General features: G+C 40.5%; 3 protein-coding genes across 3 annotated transcripts in view; 2 read left to right on the top strand and 1 right to left on the bottom strand.

The window, feature by feature from the left end:
• Positions 1–490: 490 nt before the first annotated feature.
• Positions 491–1,814, top strand: LOC309706831 (odorant receptor 131-2-like; the record flags this gene model as incomplete). The annotated part of the gene is made up of 2 exons (XM_082533738.1): positions 491–782; positions 1,032–1,814. The coding sequence occupies exons 1-2, from the start codon at positions 651–653 to the stop codon at positions 1,812–1,814; spliced, it is 915 nt and encodes a 304-aa protein (XP_082389864.1). The 5' UTR covers positions 491–650.
• A 1,457-nt stretch (positions 1,815–3,271) lies between these two features.
• The window catches only part of LOC309706828 (uncharacterized protein), a 127,476-nt gene continuing 111,321 nt past the window's right edge, over positions 3,272–19,426 (bottom strand). The window contains exon 2 of the mRNA XM_082533735.1: positions 3,272–4,979. Coding sequence (XP_082389861.1) covers positions 3,542–4,966 — 1,425 coding nt within the window. The 5' untranslated portion in view covers positions 4,967–4,979 and the 3' untranslated portion in view covers positions 3,272–3,541. The remainder of the gene's footprint in view (positions 4,980–19,426) is intronic.
• LOC309706631 (odorant receptor 131-2-like) lies at positions 17,257–18,342 on the top strand (the record flags this gene model as incomplete). The annotated part of the gene is made up of 2 exons (XM_082533336.1): positions 17,257–17,412; positions 17,545–18,342. 2 exons carry the CDS (start codon positions 17,257–17,259, stop codon positions 18,340–18,342), a joined length of 954 nt encoding a protein of 317 aa, XP_082389462.1.

The raw sequence follows: 19,426 nt of genomic DNA on the forward strand, positions 1-19,426 counted from the left end.
GTGGGTGGGGTTGTTTATAAAAACAATTTATATATTCTTTGAGATTTGTATTGTATTGAATCATTTAGTGTAGTATATTTTATTTTATGTGATCAGCTATATAATAACTCTGATTGTAACACAACCAGGCGCAATTATCAACTATGATTTAAGTTACTGCTTTGAATGAGAATGCTACTATTATCCAGCTCGTTGTGACTAAGTTAATGTTATAGGACAAACATGTGGAGTTTTTTCTTTAATGAAAATGTCTTATTGCAGTTCACACTTAACTAAAGCAGAGTTTAGTGCAGAAAAGCATAGTTTGTTGTAAACTGGAGCAGAAAGGTTTTTGAACTTTATAAAATTGATGAGAATAAATAACTTATGGTGAATTACATTGCAGAAAATGCATTTTCTGAAATGTAAATTATTTGCTTATGCAAAATGAATTATTTTTGATTCTTGGATATGGTGTTTTATGGTTGGTGTAATAGTGTTGCAGAATATTTAAGATTTCTAAGATTATTATTAATCAGATAAGGAATGCTCATAGATATCAACACTTTGCCGTGTTTTTAAAGTTAACACCTTCTGTGTTACAACCTGCCATAACAATCAATGATGTCTACAGGTTTTTTGGCCAACTCAAGAACCTTTCAAATGCTGCCATGAATTTGACAACAGTTATGTATCGGGACCCGTTAAACATAGCTATTGTCAAGAATGTGATAACTGTGGTCCTCAGTATCGCCATCATCTATGTCAACGGCACCTTGCTGCACACATTCAAAAAACATGAGGTCTGTATCCTGCTCATAAATTTTGCATCTATTTATTACATCCATTTAGAACTACATACTAGACGACAGAATGTGATATGTTCTGCACGGTGAACATTCCATCGCGCAAAGAGACGTTGGAGTGACGTCTTTTAAGTGATATTTTTGGACGTCCAAGTTTGGTCACTGGAGCAGTTGTTTTTTATCCACCGTTCAATGTTTAGTGGAATAATTCACCTTTCATGTTCTAAATCCTGTCCTTCTCTTCAGGTTTTCAACACAAATCCTCGTTACATCCTGTACATTCATCTGGTAATCAATGATATCCTCCTGCTCATCATGTTCACCCTCCTTCAAGTTCTCAGTTACGCCATTTTCACTCTTCATGTGCCCTTCTGTATTATTTTGCTAGTGATTGCGATAATTTCCAGCCTTAACACTCCAATGACCCTCGCTGTGATGGCAGTAGAGTGTTATGTTGCCATATGCTTCCCTCTCCAGCACTCACAGATCTGTACAGTCAAAAATGTAACCGTTGTGATCACAGTGATATGGGTGCTAAGTTCACTTACAATTCTGCCAGATTTATTCACCATCTTGGCCACAGAATCCAGAGATTTCTTTCATTCAAGAGTCTTCTGCCTTTGGAAAACAACTTTCAGACCTCCTGAGCTAGAAAAGAAGAAAGATATATCCAACATTGTATTTCTGGTTATTGTTTGGCTCATCCTTGTCTACACATATTTCAGAATTCTTTTCGCTGCACAGGCAGCTGCTGCAAACGCCAGGAAAGCAAGAAACACTGTACTGCTGCACGGCTTCCAGCTGCTGCTGTGCATGCTCAACTACGTGCATGATTTGCTGCTCAATGGTTTGACATCCTTGTTTCCAAGTGGAGTACTGACTATCCGCTACACAGTCTCAATACTAATACATGTTTTGCCTCGAATCATCAGTCCAATTATTTATGGGATACGAGATAAGATGTTCAGAAAGTACCTGAAAAAATACTTGTTTCATACAAAAAATGCTAATGCTTTTGTACACAGGTAACCCAGACAAGACAGACATTGTTGACGTTACACATTTATCAATTTCTCTTAATTTTATTACCATTTTCTTTTAGATACAGGCTAAGTAGAAGTAATGGGAGTAGTGAAATTCACTTTATGTTTCTCATATCATACAATTTTTTGATCTTTCTAAACTCTCATTCACAGTGAAACAGTGTTCTGTTAGTCTCTGCATTTTGAAGCTGTAGGCAGAAATACTGTAACTTCCTGTTTGTATCACAAAGGAGAAAACTGCAGTAACCTAACCTACAGCAAATAAAAACATATTTTCATGAGTTTTCAGAATTTGGTGTTATTGGATTCATTTTTGGTGCTCAGTGTTTAGTGTAATATGTTCCAAAGTAAGATGCTACTTCATTGACAGTCCATTTTTCCATAAAGCATTACTGTGCTAAATTGAAAAATGGTATAACAGTTTTGTTGTTACTTATGTAAAACAGGTTCTCCAATTATGTGCATGATGGGAAAATAATCAAATGAGCCTTTTTCCTGCAAACATTTTGCTACCATTGGCTCACTAATGGATTTTATGTGGTGGTTTATGTGGAGGGAAATTTTGAAATTGCAGAGCAGGATACTTTATATAGTACTGTTAATTAGTAATTATTGCTTTTGGCTTCCTGTAAGCTACATTAGTGCTTGAACTTGCAGTGATGAAGTGAATGAAGAACACCACTGAACTGATCTGAATGGACTGGCTCATTGTCAGTGATCTGATCCAGCTTTTCAGTTTTCACTTGTGTTATTTGGTATCATACTTGAATTTTTCGTGACATGGGGTATTCGTAAGTCAGGGTTCCACTGTATTTAAGAATATTTTGTGTTTTTTTTTTATTTATGTGTGCTCAAATGGAATAATATGGTAATAATAATACATTTGTCTTAAATTATGGATGCTGTGTCGGTCGCGAACGAAGTGGCTCTTAGAGCCGGATCTTTGAAGTGAACGACACGAGCCGGATCCTTATCGCCAGCCGTGGGTTTTTTTTTTCTTTCTCTCTCCCTCTCTCTCACTCTTTTTTTCTGCTTCACTCAGCACACGAGCCTTGTGCTTTGTGCTGGGAAGAGGGGGGAGGGGTGGAATTTACACTCGCAGTAGCACAGGAACAGAGCAGGCGAGAGAGAGAGAGAGAAAGAGAGCCAGGGACAACAACGTCACATTAGAAAGGTATAGTAATCACAGTTGTGGATGTTAAAAGATTCACAAAGTTTATTCATGCAGGCCCATATGACAGAGAATGTGCATCTTCATTTTGTTTTCATATTTTCATTTATATGTAATTGTGTTGTGGTTTGCAGTGTTTTGTGTTGTTTTACTTAAAATTTGTTTAAAAGGAAAAAGCTAAAAATTTAAATAGCTAAAAGTTGAACTGCGAATAGTTGGTTTTTGTAATATATGATTTATTTATTACATTTCATGTGGAGAGAATAAATAAAAGTAGATTTACGGTGGCCCCTAGAGACAAAGCATGTACAAACTCCAAAACACGTACAAAACACAACAGAAGTGCTCCAGGATGCAGGCAAAGTGTTGAGCTTTTGTTACCTAGTGGCTACACAAGCAAGCAATTACCAACGACCGGATTTGGTGTGTGGTAGTAACAGGTAAATGAACATTTTTTTAAATGATTTGAATATATATGAGTGGTATATATACAAACACCCAGCACGCCCCTGTGGCCGGTTTATCCTTCAAGCTCGGGTCCTCTACCAGAGCCCTGGGAGCTTGAGGGTTCTGCGCAGTATCTTAGCTGTTCCCAGGACTGCGCTCTTCTGGACAGAGATCGCCGATGTTATTCCCGGGATCTGCTGGAGCCACTCGCCTAGCTTGGGAGTCACCGCACCTAGTGCTCCGATTACCACGGGGACCACCGTTACCTTCACGCTCCACATCCTCTCGAACTCTTCTGTGAGCCCTTGGTATTTCTCCAGCTTCTCGTGTTCCTTCTTCCTGATATTGCTGTCATTCGGAACCGCTACATCGATCACTACGGCCGTCTTCTTCTGTTTGTCTACCACCACTATGTCCGGTTGGTTAGCCACCACCATTTTGTCCGTCTGTATCTGGAAGTCCCACAGGATCTTAGCTCGGTCATTCTCCACCACCCTTGGGGGCATCTCCCATTTTGACCTCGGGACTTCCAGGTTATACTCGGCACAGATGTTCCTGTACACTATGCCGGCCACTTGGTTATGGCGTTCCATGTATGCCTTGCCTGCTAGCATCTTGCACCCTGCTGTTATGTGCTGGATTGTCTCTGGGGCATCTTTACACAGCCTGCACCTGGGGTCTTGCCTGGTGTGATAGACCCCAGCCTCTATGGATCTTGTACTCAGAGCTTGTTCTTGTGCTGCCATGATTAGTGCCTCTGTGCTGTCTTTCAGTCCAGCTTTGTCCAGCCACTGGTAGGATTTCTGGATATCAGCCACCTCCTCTATCTGCCGGTGGTACATACCATGCAGGGGCCTGTCCTTCCATGATGGTTCCTCGTCTCCCTCCTCTTTCTTGGGTTTCTGCTGCCTGAGGTATTCACTGAGCACTCGGTCAGTTGGGGCCATCTTCCCAATGTATTCTTGGGTGTTCGTTGTCTCATCCTGGACTGTGGTGCTGACACTCACCAGTCCCCGGCCCCCTTCCTTCCGCTTATCGTACAGCCTCAGGGTGCTGGACTTGGGGTGAAACCCTCCATGCATGGTAAGGAGCTTTCTTGTCTTTATGTCAGTGGCTTCTATCTCCTCCTTTGGCCAGCCTATTACCCCAGCAGGGTACCTGATCACGGGCAGGGCGTAGGTGTTGATGGCCCGGATCTTGTTCTTACCATTCAGCTGACTCCTCAGGACTTGCCTGACCCTCTGCAGGTACTTGGTGGTTGCAGCCTTTCTAGCGGCCTCTTCATGGTTCCCATTTGCCTGCGGGATCCCCAGGTACTTGTAACTGTCCTCTATGTCTGCAATGTTGCCTTCTGGTAGTTCAATCCCCTCAGTTCTGACTACCTTCCCTCTCTTTGTTACCATTCGACTACACTTCTCCAGTCCAAACGACATTCCAATGTCATTGCTGTATAGCCTGGTAGTGTGGATCAGTGAATCAATGTCTCGTTCACTCTTGGCATACAGCTTGATGTCATCCATGTACAGGAGGTGGCTGACAACTGCTCCGTTCCGTAGTCGGTATCCGTAGCCAGTCTTGTTAATGATCTCACTGAGGGGGTTCAGGCCTATGCAGAACAGCAGTGGGGACAGAGCATCTCCTTGGTAGATCCCGCACTTCAATTCAATTCAATTCAATTTTATTTATATAGCGCCAAATCACAACAAAAGTCGCCTCAAGGCGCTTCATACTCAAGGCGCTTCACTTGATGGTGACTTGTGCTATGGGCTTGGAGTTGGCCTCTAGTGTTGTACGCCACATCCCCATTGAGTTCCTGATGAAGGCTCTTAGGGTCCTGTTGATCTTGTACAATTCTAAGCATTCCAGTATCCAGCTGTGGGGCATTGAGTCATAGGCCTTCTTGTAATCAATCCAGGCATTGCACAGGTTGGTCAGTCTTGCAGTCTTGGCTGACTGTTCTGTCTACCAGTAGCTGGTGTTTTGCGCCTCTGGTATTCTTGCCAATCCCTTTCTGTGCCCCACTCATGTATTGACCCATGTGCCTGTTCATCTTAGCTGATATGATGCCTGACAGGAGCTTCCATGTAGTACTGAGGCAGGTTATTGGTCGGTAGTTGGATGGGACCGGTCCCTTCTTGGGGTCCTTGGGGATCAGGACCGTTCGACCTTCGGTTAGCCATTCCGGGTGTCTCTCGTTAACTAGCGGCTGGTTCATTTGTGCTTGAAGACGCTCGTGGAGTGCAGTCAGCTTCTTCAGCCAGTAGGCGTGAACCATGTCGGGCCCTGGTGCTGTCCAGCTCTTCATACTGGAGACCCTTTCTTGGATATCTGCCACTGTGATGGTTACTGGACCCTGTTCAGGGAGGTCGCTATGGTCTGCCCTCAGATCCACTAGCCACTGAGCATTGCCATTATGGGTTGTGTCCTTCTCCCATATGCTCTTCCAGTATTGCTCCGTCTCCAGCCTTGGTGGTGCTGTTCTCTTATTGTTCCCTTGCCACTGAGAGTACACCTTTGCTGGTTCTGTGGAGAACAGCTGGTTTATTCTCCTGCCTTCTATCGCTCTGGTGTACCTCCTCAAGCGGCTGGCCAAGGCTGTGAGTCTTTGCTTGGCAGTTTCCAAGGCCTCAGGTATGGACAGTTTGCTGTATTTCTTAGGCACCTTCTTTGTCACACCTTCTACAACTCCGTTAGTTGGCTAACCTCCCTACGTGCTACTTTGATCTTGCCCTCTAGCCTCCTTCTCCATGGAGGGTACTGCCCCTTGTGGCTGTTCAACTTGTAGCCAAGCATCTCACTGATCACTGCTGCCGTATTGTACATCAGCTTGTTAGTGTCAGTAATCGTGGTTGTAGGTATCATCTGTAGTGCTGCATTAACATCATCTAGCAGACCTTCTGAGGGTACTTCACGTAATCTTGGTAACCAGCTACGGGGGATCCAGGTTTCAAGCTTGGCCATGATCCTATTTTTCAGGTCAGTTCCTCTCGCACTCAACGATCCTTCTCCTATCGCACTTGGGGCTATGTACCCAATCTCGGGTAGGGGTGATGATATCTCCCCCCTGACCTGGCATCCTGACTCCTTGCCGTAGCATTTATGTTGTACCTTGTCAATCTCTAGCTGTGATAGCAGTCCCTTCTTTCGAATGTTGGAACACTGAGCTACTAGTTGTTTCGCCGTCATTGTTGATGTTGGGTATCGAAGAATCCATAGGTCCCTCATCCTATTCGTGTAGCCCCTTCTGCCAGGGTTACTTGCGTAGTAGCATTCCAACAACGCCCTGTTTTCGTCTCTTGCCCACCGATGCCGTCTTGTTCCAGTAGCCCACTTGTCGTCAGGGTGCCCTGGTTCCTCAACACCTGACGCAGACCTTGTTGATCCGGGCGACGTCCGAGCCGGCATGCCTTCATATTTATCTGTCTCGCTCATGTCTGCGGTAGGCTCACTAAGCATAGGGGGTCTAGCCTTAGGACCCTTACTGGATACAGACACCCCAGGCAGGAATCGAACTTGCGATCCTCTGCTCCAAAGGCGTGTGTGTATATATATATATATATATATATATATATATATATATATATATATACATATATATATATATATATATATGAATGAGCTGGCTCTTTTCAGTGAGCCAAGCCAAAAGAGACGGTTCTCTAAAAAGAGCCGGAAATCCCATCACTAGTCTTTTTTTTTTTTTTTTTTGACATCAGAAACAGCAGCATGTGACATCACGTGATGGCGGAGCTTCAGTTCATCCTTTGTCATCTTTTTTTTTTTTTTTTTTTTAAATAGGACAGGGGGAAAGAATGAAAGAAAGAGGGGGAGAGAAAGAAAGAAAACCAAAGGGGAGAAGAGACGGTGAGAAGGGGGGGAAGAGAGAAAAAACAAACAAACAAACAAACAAACAAAAAAAAACAACTCCTGGGTCACCTGTATGGAGAAAAAAAACCAAACAAACAGAGGAGACAGCAAACAACAAAGAGCAACATAATAATAGAAGAAAAAAAGCACCATCACAATAAACTAGCTAGTCATAGATATCAATAGTTACTAAATAATAGACGATATTGTTCAGCACGCAAGATAGACAGCGCACAGTGTGCTTTGAGGCAGCAGCCAAGAAAGCTTTAGTCCGCGTCTGTGAATACCCATGTGTACACCTGTGTGCATACCTGTGTGGATCAGCATGCTTGCATTCCAAAGATTTCTCCATGTAATGATCTGTTAGGGAGTGTGGGGAGCCACAGCCCCGTCCTTTATGGTATCAAGCGGGTATGGAGGAGATCAAAACTCCAGACATCCAGAGGCCCCCAGAACACAAGAGACCAAGGAAGACCCACAGAGGGGCAGCTGCGCCACTGTCCCAGTAAGAGCTAAGGAGAGTCCCAGATGAGGGCTCACTCAGCAGCCGCGGAGCAGAAGCCAGGGGGAGTTGCAGTGATGCGCCCGTGGGCTCCGCCGGCAGCCAGCTGTGCCTGAGTGACCGAGCCCCAGGCCGAGAGGCCGGGGGCACCCCACCTCCGAAATGGCCCGAGCGAGCCCCAATAAGCGGCCGCCAAGGAGTGAGCCGGTGTGTACCCGGACGCCCACCCCCAGATACAAAGAACCACCAACGCACCGACACCTGAGGGAGTCCGCCACCGGCAGGGGAAGTGGTGGTGGGTGGAGATAGGCCTCCAAACCTTGGAAGGCCCGAGATGTCCCCAGAGAGGTGGCGTCTGATACCCAACCTGACATATAGACACAGACATACAGGCACACACAGACACAAACATCCATTCCCACCCTCATGCTCTCATATGCACTTACACCACACTCAACCGACGTGGAGACAGACATAAAGAGACACTGTATACACGATCACACTCCCCAAGCGTACTCTACAAACCGGGTCTAGGTACCCCTGCCCCTGGAGGGGGGCAGGGGTACCTAGTCTTTAATAGATTTTGATATAATACTGTTCAAACATGATCTCAGATTCCAAAGTGAAAAACATAACATGCTGCAAGTGTGTTGACCAAAAATTATTTTCAAGAACATATATCTTTAAAAATAATTTAAGTATGAAGCTATAGTTTCATAGCAAATATTACATATGTCCAAAATTTTGAATGTAATTTTTTTAAACCCATCAGAAATGATTGTGCAGAAATTGTTCTGAAAATTTGATGATTTGCAGTGGTGTGAAAAATAGTTTGCCCCCTTTTGCATACATTTAATTCAATTCAATTTTGCCTCAAGGTGCTTTGAATTCTAATGTAAACACTCTACAATAATAAAAAGACAACAGCGCAAACCCCACAAATCATATGACCCCCTATGAGCTAGCAACAGGAAGAAACCTCCAGCAGAACCAGGCTCAGGAAGGGACGGTACACATTGTTTAATATGTGCATTGAAGGACATTTCGTGGTCAAAAATGACTCCAAAGTTCCTCACAGTGTCTCTGGAGACCAAGGTAATGCCATCCAGAGTAGATATCTGGTTAGACACCATATTTCCAAGATTTTTAGGCCTGAGTACAATAACCCCAGTTTCATCTGAATTTAGAAGTAAAAAATGAGAGGCCATCCATGTCATTTTGTCTTTAGGCCATTCCTTAGGTTTAACAAATTGGTGTGCGTTATCTGGCTTCATGCATAGATAAACTGCATAGCAGTGAAAATAGATGCTACGCCCTGTAATGACATTGCCTAAAATAATCATGTATAAAGTAAACAGAACTAGACCTACCACAGAACCCCGTGGAACTCCATAATCAGCCTAAGTGTATGAAGTGGAGTCTGCAAATACATGAACAAATTGGACTCTATGAGATAGATAGGATTCAAACCACTGCAACAGAATCTCTTTAATACCTCCAGCACGATCACAAATTTAAATATTAGAAAAAAATCTTACTAGTAAACACAAGTAAAATATACTAACCTTAACCCTAACCCTAAAAAGTGGATTGTAAAGAGCTGAAGCAGTATTTAAAATGTTTTCATTCACATTTGTGAATTTGCTAAGTTTTATCTAAACGCGTTCATGAGTCACACCTCACATAATGGGGCAACAGTTTGAGGCCTTCACTAAACTACACTCTCACCAAACTCTCTCACACACACAAAGGCCTTTGCTATTACTTGACTACCCTGTATTAGTAGCTGACCTGCTAGACAGATGTATGACATGTGAGATGGTAACCACCTGAGTGCCTCTTCTGTGTTTTCTTGCATATAAATTCATAATATAATATTTTGCCTGTATAACAACTATTACTTCAGTTAAAACTTCATGTTTAGAAATGAACATTGTCTGGATCTTCTTCTCTTTACTCTTATGAAATGAGAGATATATGTGTGAACTTAAAAATGTATGCATATAAAATCACTTACAAATCGAGCTTGAGTGAGAATAGAAGTTGTTTCTCACAGCAGACATGTTGAAAATAACAACTGAAGACCAAGGTTAAATTAGCAGCTTCAATTTAGTGTTTAGTCTATGGTGTACCATTTTTCTCCCTTTGTTTTCCCCTATGCCGATAAATGAGTAAGTTTAAAAAAATGATACGGTAGCATGGTGGCAGCACATGGCAGCATGGTAGTTTAGTGGTTAGCATTGTTACCTCACAGCAAGAAAGTCCTGAGTTCAGTTCTAACATCTGTGTGGAGTTTTCATGTTTTCCCTGTGTGTCCCTGTTTTAGTGTTAATTGATTCAAAATTGGAAATAGGGCAACCTTTTGCACTAATGTGAGTGTTGTCTGTCTCTGCGTGTTAGCCCTGTAACAGACTGGTGGCCTGTTCAGGGTGTGCCCTGCCCTGAAGACAGCTGGGATAGGCTCCAACGCCCCATGACCCTGAATAGGATGAGAGGATGGATGGACATGGTCCATAAGAAGTGTGATGCATTTAAAATAATGGTCATCATCAATCACCAGAAAATGAGAAAACTAGTTTATGGTAGGCATTACAGTGTAAGACAAAACTATGTAATAAACATATTATCAAAATTATATTTGTAAATTGATTTAAAAGCCATAGATTGTTTTGTGATAATAATATTTATGAGAGGACAAACAATGTCAGTATTAAAGTTTTCTCTGTTATATATTCCCTGAGAAGTGACATGCTGATGAATAATGTCAGGAGCAGAGATGGGCAGTAACGCGTTACTTGTAACGCGTTACTGTAATCTGATTACTTTTTTCAAGTAATGAGTAAAGTAAGGGATTACTATTGCAAAATCGGTAATTAGATTACCGTTACTTTCCCGTAGGAACGCTGCGTTACTGCGTTACTAAAACCGTGATTTTTTTTGCGAGAATGTCTCATGACAATGACGTAAGCAAGTGCTATGTTGGTGACAGCAGCTGTGTGCAGATCAACAATGGATAATATATCGAGTGCGGGAGAGAGTATGAGCGTGCAGCGTTTAAAGTGTGGAAGTACTGACCTTACTTTGAGTTTGATTCCATAAAAAGTGACAAAAACATTAGCGTCCATCGTGCATGGGAAGAAAACTTCTTTTTACAGCGAAAAAAACCCCTAAACTTCCGAGCAAGCACCGAGTAGCTACGACGTGATGGGAAACTCACAGAGACACTCGCGCGGATTCTTCAACTGACCGCAGCACACCTGCACCAGGGTAACCCTCCGCCTACCCTGCTCCTGCTTTACAGGTGAAAATAGAGCAAAAGGACCGCTGAGTCTTTGACTTTATTTATTTTCTGCTGTGTTTTACTTGCATCTGTTTGAAAGAGTGAGTGAAAACACAAAAAATATTTTATTTTATGTGCTGGAATGTGTAGAAAATAGGTTTAAATGTTAAACTAATTTATTCAAGTCAGAGAATGTTGCATATAATTAAATGTTTTGCTTGATGCATAAAGTTAAAAGATTAAAACTAATAAAACAAGTTTTAAAAAGAGACTTTTCCATTTGATTACATTTTGTATGATGGATTATGTAGAAAAAGTAGAATTGGGCTGAAAGATCTATCACTTTATCACCTCTTCAGGTTGTAAATCGGGTTTTTAAAAAGTAACTAAGTAACTAAGTAATTAATTACTTTTGAAAATAAGTAATCAGTAAAGTAACGGGATTACTTTTTGGGGAAGTAATCAGTAATTAGTTACTGATTACTTTTTTCAAGTAACTTGACCAACACCGGTCAGGAGTGTGTCTCTGACTTCTGAATCCCAACTGGAAGCTGGTTCCACAGAAGAGGGGCCTGAAAGCTGAAGGCTCTGCCTCCCATTCTAATTTTTACCTCCGTCCACATATGTGGACATCACATTTTGGGTTATTTAGATTTAGACCAAAATCCTCAATTTTGCTCTGCAAGGGCCTGATATCCAGGACATTATACTGCTACTGTTCTATCAAAATTTTAAACAAATATCCTCAGATGTGGCTCATATTATTTCTTAAAAACAAAAATAAGGTAGAAAAAAAATAAAGCTGGTAATTCTTTGTTTATACATTTCTCCGGCTCCAATCAGCCCAAATATCAAAGAGAAATTAAAAATGCATGCCTTGGAGGTTAAAATACTCCAGGAATCACAAGAGAACCCAGCCAGCCTCGAGTTTTGTTAGCTGGGGGTTTTGTGATGTGCTTTTTTGTTTAGGGCTGTAGGGAACCAGCCCTTAGAGGGGGGGTACTGTCACGGTTCTTGTTCACGGTATTTTGAGTTTATTATGTTTTGGTTTAATTTTGCATCATGGATTGTTTTCTTGTTCTCTTGTTGTGGTTGTGATTAGTATTATTATTAGAGTTTCATGTTTCTGTTATCCATGTTTTAGGAATTGTGGTTTCATGTATAGTTCAGTTCCATGTGTCATTTTCTGTCTCTCTGTGTTGAGTCCGTGTCTCTGAGTTGTGATTCATGTTTCCTGTTTTATTGTGAAAGTCTTTGTCTTATGTTAATGTGTGCAACTTTGTTCCCTCTGTCTCGTTAGCCCTGATCTCTCCCAGCTGTGTCTCCCTCCTGTTGCCGATTCCCCCGTTGCTACCCTGTGTGTATAAAAGCCCTGTGTTTTCCCATGCTCGGTGTCGCGTTGTACCATCAGATTATGCCTGTGTGTTTTTTGGTCTCAGTGTTCAGGCCTCACTTCATGTTTTGTTTTCTTGCCAGCAATAAAGCTGAGGTTTTTGAGTTGCATTCCGTCTTCCGAGTCCTGCATTTGAATCCTCATCTCCGCCTGCCCGCACACAGAGCCCTGACAAAAACCCACTGCATGTGGGGAAGAAACAAAACAAATAAGAATTTAAAAGAAAGTATAAGTTTAAGAGATTAAGACCTAAAAAACACTCAATGATGAGCAAAACTGAAAACACGTCATAGGTGAGGAATTATGAATTTAGGACCCGTTTTAAAGTCCTTTTATTGGTTTTTAAACCTCTAAATGGTCTGGCACCTGTTTATTTGTCTGACTTGTTGAAGCCCCACGTCCCCACTCGTTCCCTTCGGTCAGCTGAGCAGTTGCTGCTTTCGGCCCCAAAGTCTTGGCTGAAACTTGGAGGAGACCGAACGTTCTCTGTTGCAGCGCCGATGCTTTGGAATAACCTTCCTCTCCATATTAGACAGGCTACATCAGTGCCAGTTTTAAGTCTTTATTAAATATCATTAAATATAAATAAAACTAAAGCAATGTTTTTCGGTAATTTAAAATATAATATAGAATTAACAATTATCATTGAAGGTGTACCAATTGATAATGTGAGTGAAAACAAATTTTTGGGAGTTGTAATTGATAACAAAATTTCATGGAAACCCCACGTCAGACACATAAAAAACAAAATTTCCAGAAGCATCGCAGTTTTGAACAAAGTGAAACCATACCTTGATAAAGATGCACTTCGTACTCTGTACTGTACCCTGGTTCTTCCATATTTTATATATTGTGTGGAAGTGTGGGGAAACACATATAAAAATACAACTAATCCATTAGTCACAGTATAGAAACGAGCACTGCGTATTATTCACAAGGCTGGTTATCTAGATCATACTCACAAACTCTTTCTTCAGGCAAAGTTACTTCAATTCCAGGATCTGGTTAATTACAATACATCTATAATCTTATACAAAGCCTTTAATAAATTTCTCCCGGCAAATTTACAAACTATATTTGAAATTCGAGAAAGGGTTTATAATGTGAGAGGCTTTGGAGAATTCAAATTACCCAGAACTCGAACAACCCGTAAAGGTTTTTGTGTGTCTGTATGTGGTGTGAAACTCTGGAACAGTCTGAGTTTACAATTGAAACAATGCAAAAATATTAATAGATTTTAATTTCTCTACAAACAGTTGGTCTGGTCACAGTATACTCAATGATGGTTTTAGTGTGCTCTGTAATGTCTGTTCTCTTACCATTGCTGGTATGGATTCCAAAAAAAAAGAAAGTGTGTGCGTATGTATGTACATGTACATGTATATGTATGTGTGTTTGTCACTATGTAATTAGTATTGCTTGTTACCTGTGGTAACGCAATTTATAATTAATATATATTCTGTATTCAGTTATGAAGGTTCTATTTGTTGTTGCGAGCTGCCGTTGAGATGCTTGCATGTGCCCGGGGCTGTTGATGGTTTATTTGGTTGCAACGATGAGCGTAGCTGCGGGAAGCTTATTGTTTTTTGTTGATGAGTGAGTATAGGGGTGGGATTTAATAAGTTTTCTTCGTCCCACTCCTTGTCAGGTAATTTTTGTTTTTTGTTTTGTGCACTTTATGTTCAATATATGTATTTTTGTTGTGCCTGAAATGAACAAATAAATGAATGAATGAATGAATGAATGAATGAATGAATGAATGAATGAATTTGAAACGCGTAACATTTTCTCTGAATACGGAACAATTCCATTTTTTACCGGACGTTTGGCAACTCTACTAACTAACCTTATGAATAAAACAGAGTTCACTATCAGTGACATCATAGCACCCAGCTGTATAGAAACTCCGTCATGCTAGCTAGTACGCAGTACGAGTTATTGTAACTGACTGTAAAAAGTCAGCACAGCGAAAATAAACTCCACCTAAACTTGGTTTATATCTGACCCAGATAGACTGCAGGTCATAACTTCTTACATTTCGGGCAGTATGTTCAAAGCTTGTCCACTCTGCGCTGTGATATTTTACACCACTACATCTGACACTTCCTTACATCACTGAGCTTAGCGATGTAAGGCACTAATGTAGCTGCTAGGAAACTTGTTCTTGAGCTAATCTGAAGACTACACGAAGTTTGGAAGTCTGTAGCGATTGACTGCAGAAAGTTGGTGACCTCTGTACTACGGCCTACCACCTCATGACTTATTTGCTGTTGTTTCACATGACTTCCACTTTTAACACTACTAATAGTCGATTATGAAGTATTTCATAGCGAGAAAATTTCATGACTGGATTAAATGAATGACTGGGTTAAATGCGTTAAAGATTTTAATCACACTAATCATAATGGTGTGTTAACACATTCTTGAAAGGGCCCCTTAGTTCCAGTGAAAGGAGCCTTTCATGGTTCAGCATACCAAGACGTTTGGACAATTTCCTGCTCCCAGCTTTGTGGGAACAGTTTGAAGATTTAAAAGTTTGAAGGTGGAACAGTTTGAAGACTCTAAAGAGCTTGAAAACAAAAGCTGGACATCTTTAAGTTGCTTGAAGACGGTTCAACTCTCATCCGAGAAGCTTCTTCATAGACATAGATGGCTTGTAAGTCCTCTGTGAACAACCATCTTTGAACAGAGGCGATGGCTTACGACACAAACTGTCTGCCATCTATAATCTAGTTTTGAGATCCCTTCCCAGACGCTGTAATGCCCACTCACATCCTGGGCCTTTTGACCTCAGGAAATCACATGATAGGGTGGGGCCAGGTTTCACAGTACAGACACTTTTCTTTCTAAGTTCTTTAGACTACCATTACCTGGATGACTGAGAACCTTCACAGACAACAGTTTGAATAGATCTTTTTGTTCCAACATGACTGCAGACCAGTGTACAAAGCAAGCTCCATGAGGACATATAAGAGGGAGTTTGGCCCTGACCTGACCGAGTCTTGACCTCAACCTAAAGAACACCTTTGGGATGAATTAGAGCAGTCACCGCTCCAATTCTTCTCATCCAACATCTGTGTCTGACCTCACAAATGCACTTCTGGAAGAAAGATCTAAAATTCCCATAAACACTCCTAAACCTGTGGAAAGCCTTCCCAGTAGTGTTGAGGATGTTTTGCTGCAAAGGGTGGGCTGACATCATGTTAAACTCTGTGGATTAGGAATGGGATGTCACTCAAGCTCATATGCATGTGACAAGTGCAGACAAGGGAATACATTTGGCAACATAGTTTAAGTCAAAGGAGGCATTTGGTACTTTGTTGTGTTCTTATGTCTGTTGGTGTTAAGGTTAGGCTAATTTGCTCTTGATTTTTTTTTTGTTTCTTTTTCTTTTGCCCCATTTTGAGAATTTTCCATTGATGCTTTATAATACATTCTATTTAAGTATTTGTTCTATGTAAATAATTCAGATCTTTTGTAATGTCTTTTAAAGAGTTCAGTGACTGAGTGAGTGCTTATGAAGGCTATAAGGGCTCTGAAACTGAAGCCAAATTGACACCTTCCCATATCACACATTTCTCCCACCAGGATAAAAAGTACAAAGAGGAAATGTTTTTAACTGTCAATAAATGAAAATGTCTTTTTGTTTTGTTGTTTTTTTCATGTTAGATATATTTTTTAAATGTAATAACACCCAGAGGGATATAACAGGGGTTGGTATTAGTTTACAGAACAGAAATGTTTTTAAAAAAAAAGATCCCAAAGTTTAACCAATGAGGAGAAACAGTATCAGTGACATCATTTCTAACCTTTAACAGGAGTCATGCATCAAACTCCTTAATATAAAGACAAATTATTTCCACATCAGTTTCCTAACTGGTCAAAGTGGAGACTGAAGTGGTCTGTCTAAGGTAGGAAAGTTTTTTGTCTTTGTCGCTGCTATCAGTTCATTATAGTGCAGTATTTAGGATTCTTTAATGCATAAAGCTTGAGCAAAGCAGCTTATTTGTGTGAAGGTTGTGTGACCCCTTCTATGTACTCGGAGCTTTAGTTCTTTCCAGAGTTTCAGTTGGAGACTGGCTGGGCCACTCTACAACTTTTATTTTCTTTCTCTGAAACAATTGAGCGTTTCCTAGCTGTGTATTTAGGATCATTGTTTTGCTTCAGGTAAAATGAATGTTGTGCTTTACATCACTGCATCCAACACTTCGCATTGCACTTGAAGGTGTAAGGTTTGGATGCAGTTGCTCAGTCATGGAAACCCACTGCATGAAGCTCTCTACACACTGTTTTTGAGCTAATCTGAATGCCACATGAGGTCTGTAGTAGCCGACTGTGCAGAAGGTTAGTGACCTTTGTTCACTCAGCATCGCTCACTAAGCACCTCAGCATCCCCGGATGCCTCTCTGTAATTTTACATGACTTTGTGGCTGAGTTGCTGTTATTCCCAGTCACTTCCACTTTGTTATAACACCACTAACAGTTGATTGTGGAATATTTAGTACTGAGGAAATTTCACCAATGGGTTTGTTGCACAGGTGGCATCTTATCATGGTACCAAGCTGGAATTTACTGAGCTCCTGAAAGCAACCCATTGATTTACAAATGTTGGTAGAAGCAGACGGCATGCCTAGATGCTTGATTTTATACACCTGTGGCCATGGATCATCTGAATTCAATTATTTGGATGGATGAATGAATAATTTAGGCAATAAAGTGTGTGTGACTTACTTTTACTCTTTTGTAAGGATCCCGAAAAAGCATCTCTATGAATTCCTCATCTTATGCCCTCAATGCGTCGAGCAGTCTGAAATATCGCGATTCGCCAAGTGCAGCCGTGGCCAAAAATGTCATCGTTCTGGCTCTCGGCTTTACCATCAACTATATTAACGGTACACTGATACACACCTTCAGAAAACACCAGGTCAGTATTTATTGTTATTGTTGTTTTTATTTAATTATCATTATTGGAAAAATATACCTAAATATTGCTAACACAAGAAATATATATGTATTAAAGTAATAAAAGTGAGATGAGGTGTTTCATGTCTTTCAGATATTTTATTTGAATCCTCGTTACATCCTGTTCATCCACCTGGTGGTGAATGACATGATCCAGCTCACTTCTTCAATTAGTCTATTTGTTTTCACTTATATCTTTTATCAAATTAATGTTGCATTCTGTTGCTTCCTTATCACTTTGGCTATCTTCACCACCTTCAATACTCCAATAAATTTAGCTCTCATGGCACTAGAGTGCTACATTGCTATTTGTTTACCACTGCAACACGCTGAGTACTGCACCACTAAAAGAACATACGTGGCTATAGGTTGGATCTGGGCCATGAGTGCAGTCTCAGCTTTGTCCGACATCGTTATTATTCTGGCAACAGAGCCAGTGGAGTTATTTTATTCCACAATACAATGTGAGAGAGATAACTTATTCCGGCATCCAATCATTGTAAAAAAGAAAGAGGTTTCATATTTAATTTTCCTAATTGTAGTTTTGCTCACCTTCATGTACACATACTTCAGGATATTTTTTGCTGCTAACAAAGCTAAATCAGCCAAGCGAGAGTCGAAGAAGGCGAGAAACACAATCCTGCTCCACGGCTTTCAGCTTCTGTTGTCTATGCTAACCTATATAGCAACTGCATTAATGCAGGCTCTGGTGCGCTGGTTCCCTAAACAGTATCTAATAGTTGTTTTTATTTCCTATATCATAATCTACATTGTCCCCAGGTTTGTTAGCCCTATTGTGTATGGGTTACGAGACAAGACATTTAAACAGTATTTGAAAAAGTATCTGTTGTGTACCATGAAAATGGGTAACGAGACCGATTTTAGACTATAACATTCTTGATCTAGCAGAGGGCAGCTAGGTGTATTGGTAAAAAACATTAATTAATCATCAGGTTAACTGGATTTCATCCTCTGGACATGCACTGGGTGCACATTGTGTTCCAGAAAAACTCCCAAATATTAGTTGATATGTTGGCTTTTTAAATGCTCAGACATAGGTATCACCATCAGTCTTGAAAATCACACATTACCCTTGCTCTTGTTAGTAGCGTTGTATAGAATCTGAATTAAGTAAAAAAAAAAAAAACAATTTTAAAAAAGCAACAAAAAAAAGAAAGAAAAAAAAACGTTACAGTTACTAGTGATAATTTACTGTTTTAACTCTTTGGCAAATATTTGTCCACTTTAAAAAAAACTAGCATCCTCCTTCAATTCTAAGGTTTTATGTATCAAAACATGATATGTAAGTAACAGGCGATACTAAAACTAATGCTGATGTCAGCAGTGGTAATATGGAAATCCCCCAAAATCTCATCTGCATTGTTTTTGTTCTTCTTTGTGTTGATGTCAGCATTATCTATATTGTAGTTTATAATGTAGTATAGTTTAGTGTCATTATGAATCACATAATGGTGTATTAAATTTTTTTTTAAAAAGCTCAAAGAAAGAAAGTTCCTTTGTCTCACAATGCCTAATATACTACTTTAAAGTTTGGAGATGATCCAGTGGAAACTAGTGTTTTCCTAATTGTGTGACTGTGTGATGTTTGATCTCTGACCTTGAAGCAGATACTAAAAGGTGTATTTTATATCTTTACCCATTTGATTGGAGCATAACTGGCTTAAATCTTTGGTTTCTATAAGCTTTAAATACTTAAATTCATGCAGTGTGTGATTTTGCAAAACCTTATACAGACATTGAGAATTTGTAGGGCGTTGTATTGGAAAAATATAATGTGTGATGAACATCTCTCTTCATTTCCTTTCATATGATGTAGCACTTGATTACATACTCCCTCCCTTTTGGGGAAAGAGTAATCTGGCCTTTAGCAGGTCTTTAAAATAAGCAAATGCAATCTGACATGAAAACAGCGTGACATATTGTCGTTAGTTGTTGTTTTTTTATTATGCCAATAT

This window comes from Aulonocara stuartgranti (assembly GCF_965226115.1).
Source record: "Aulonocara stuartgranti genome assembly, chromosome: 5".
Classification (NCBI taxonomy): domain Eukaryota; kingdom Metazoa; phylum Chordata; class Actinopteri; order Cichliformes; family Cichlidae; genus Aulonocara; species Aulonocara stuartgranti.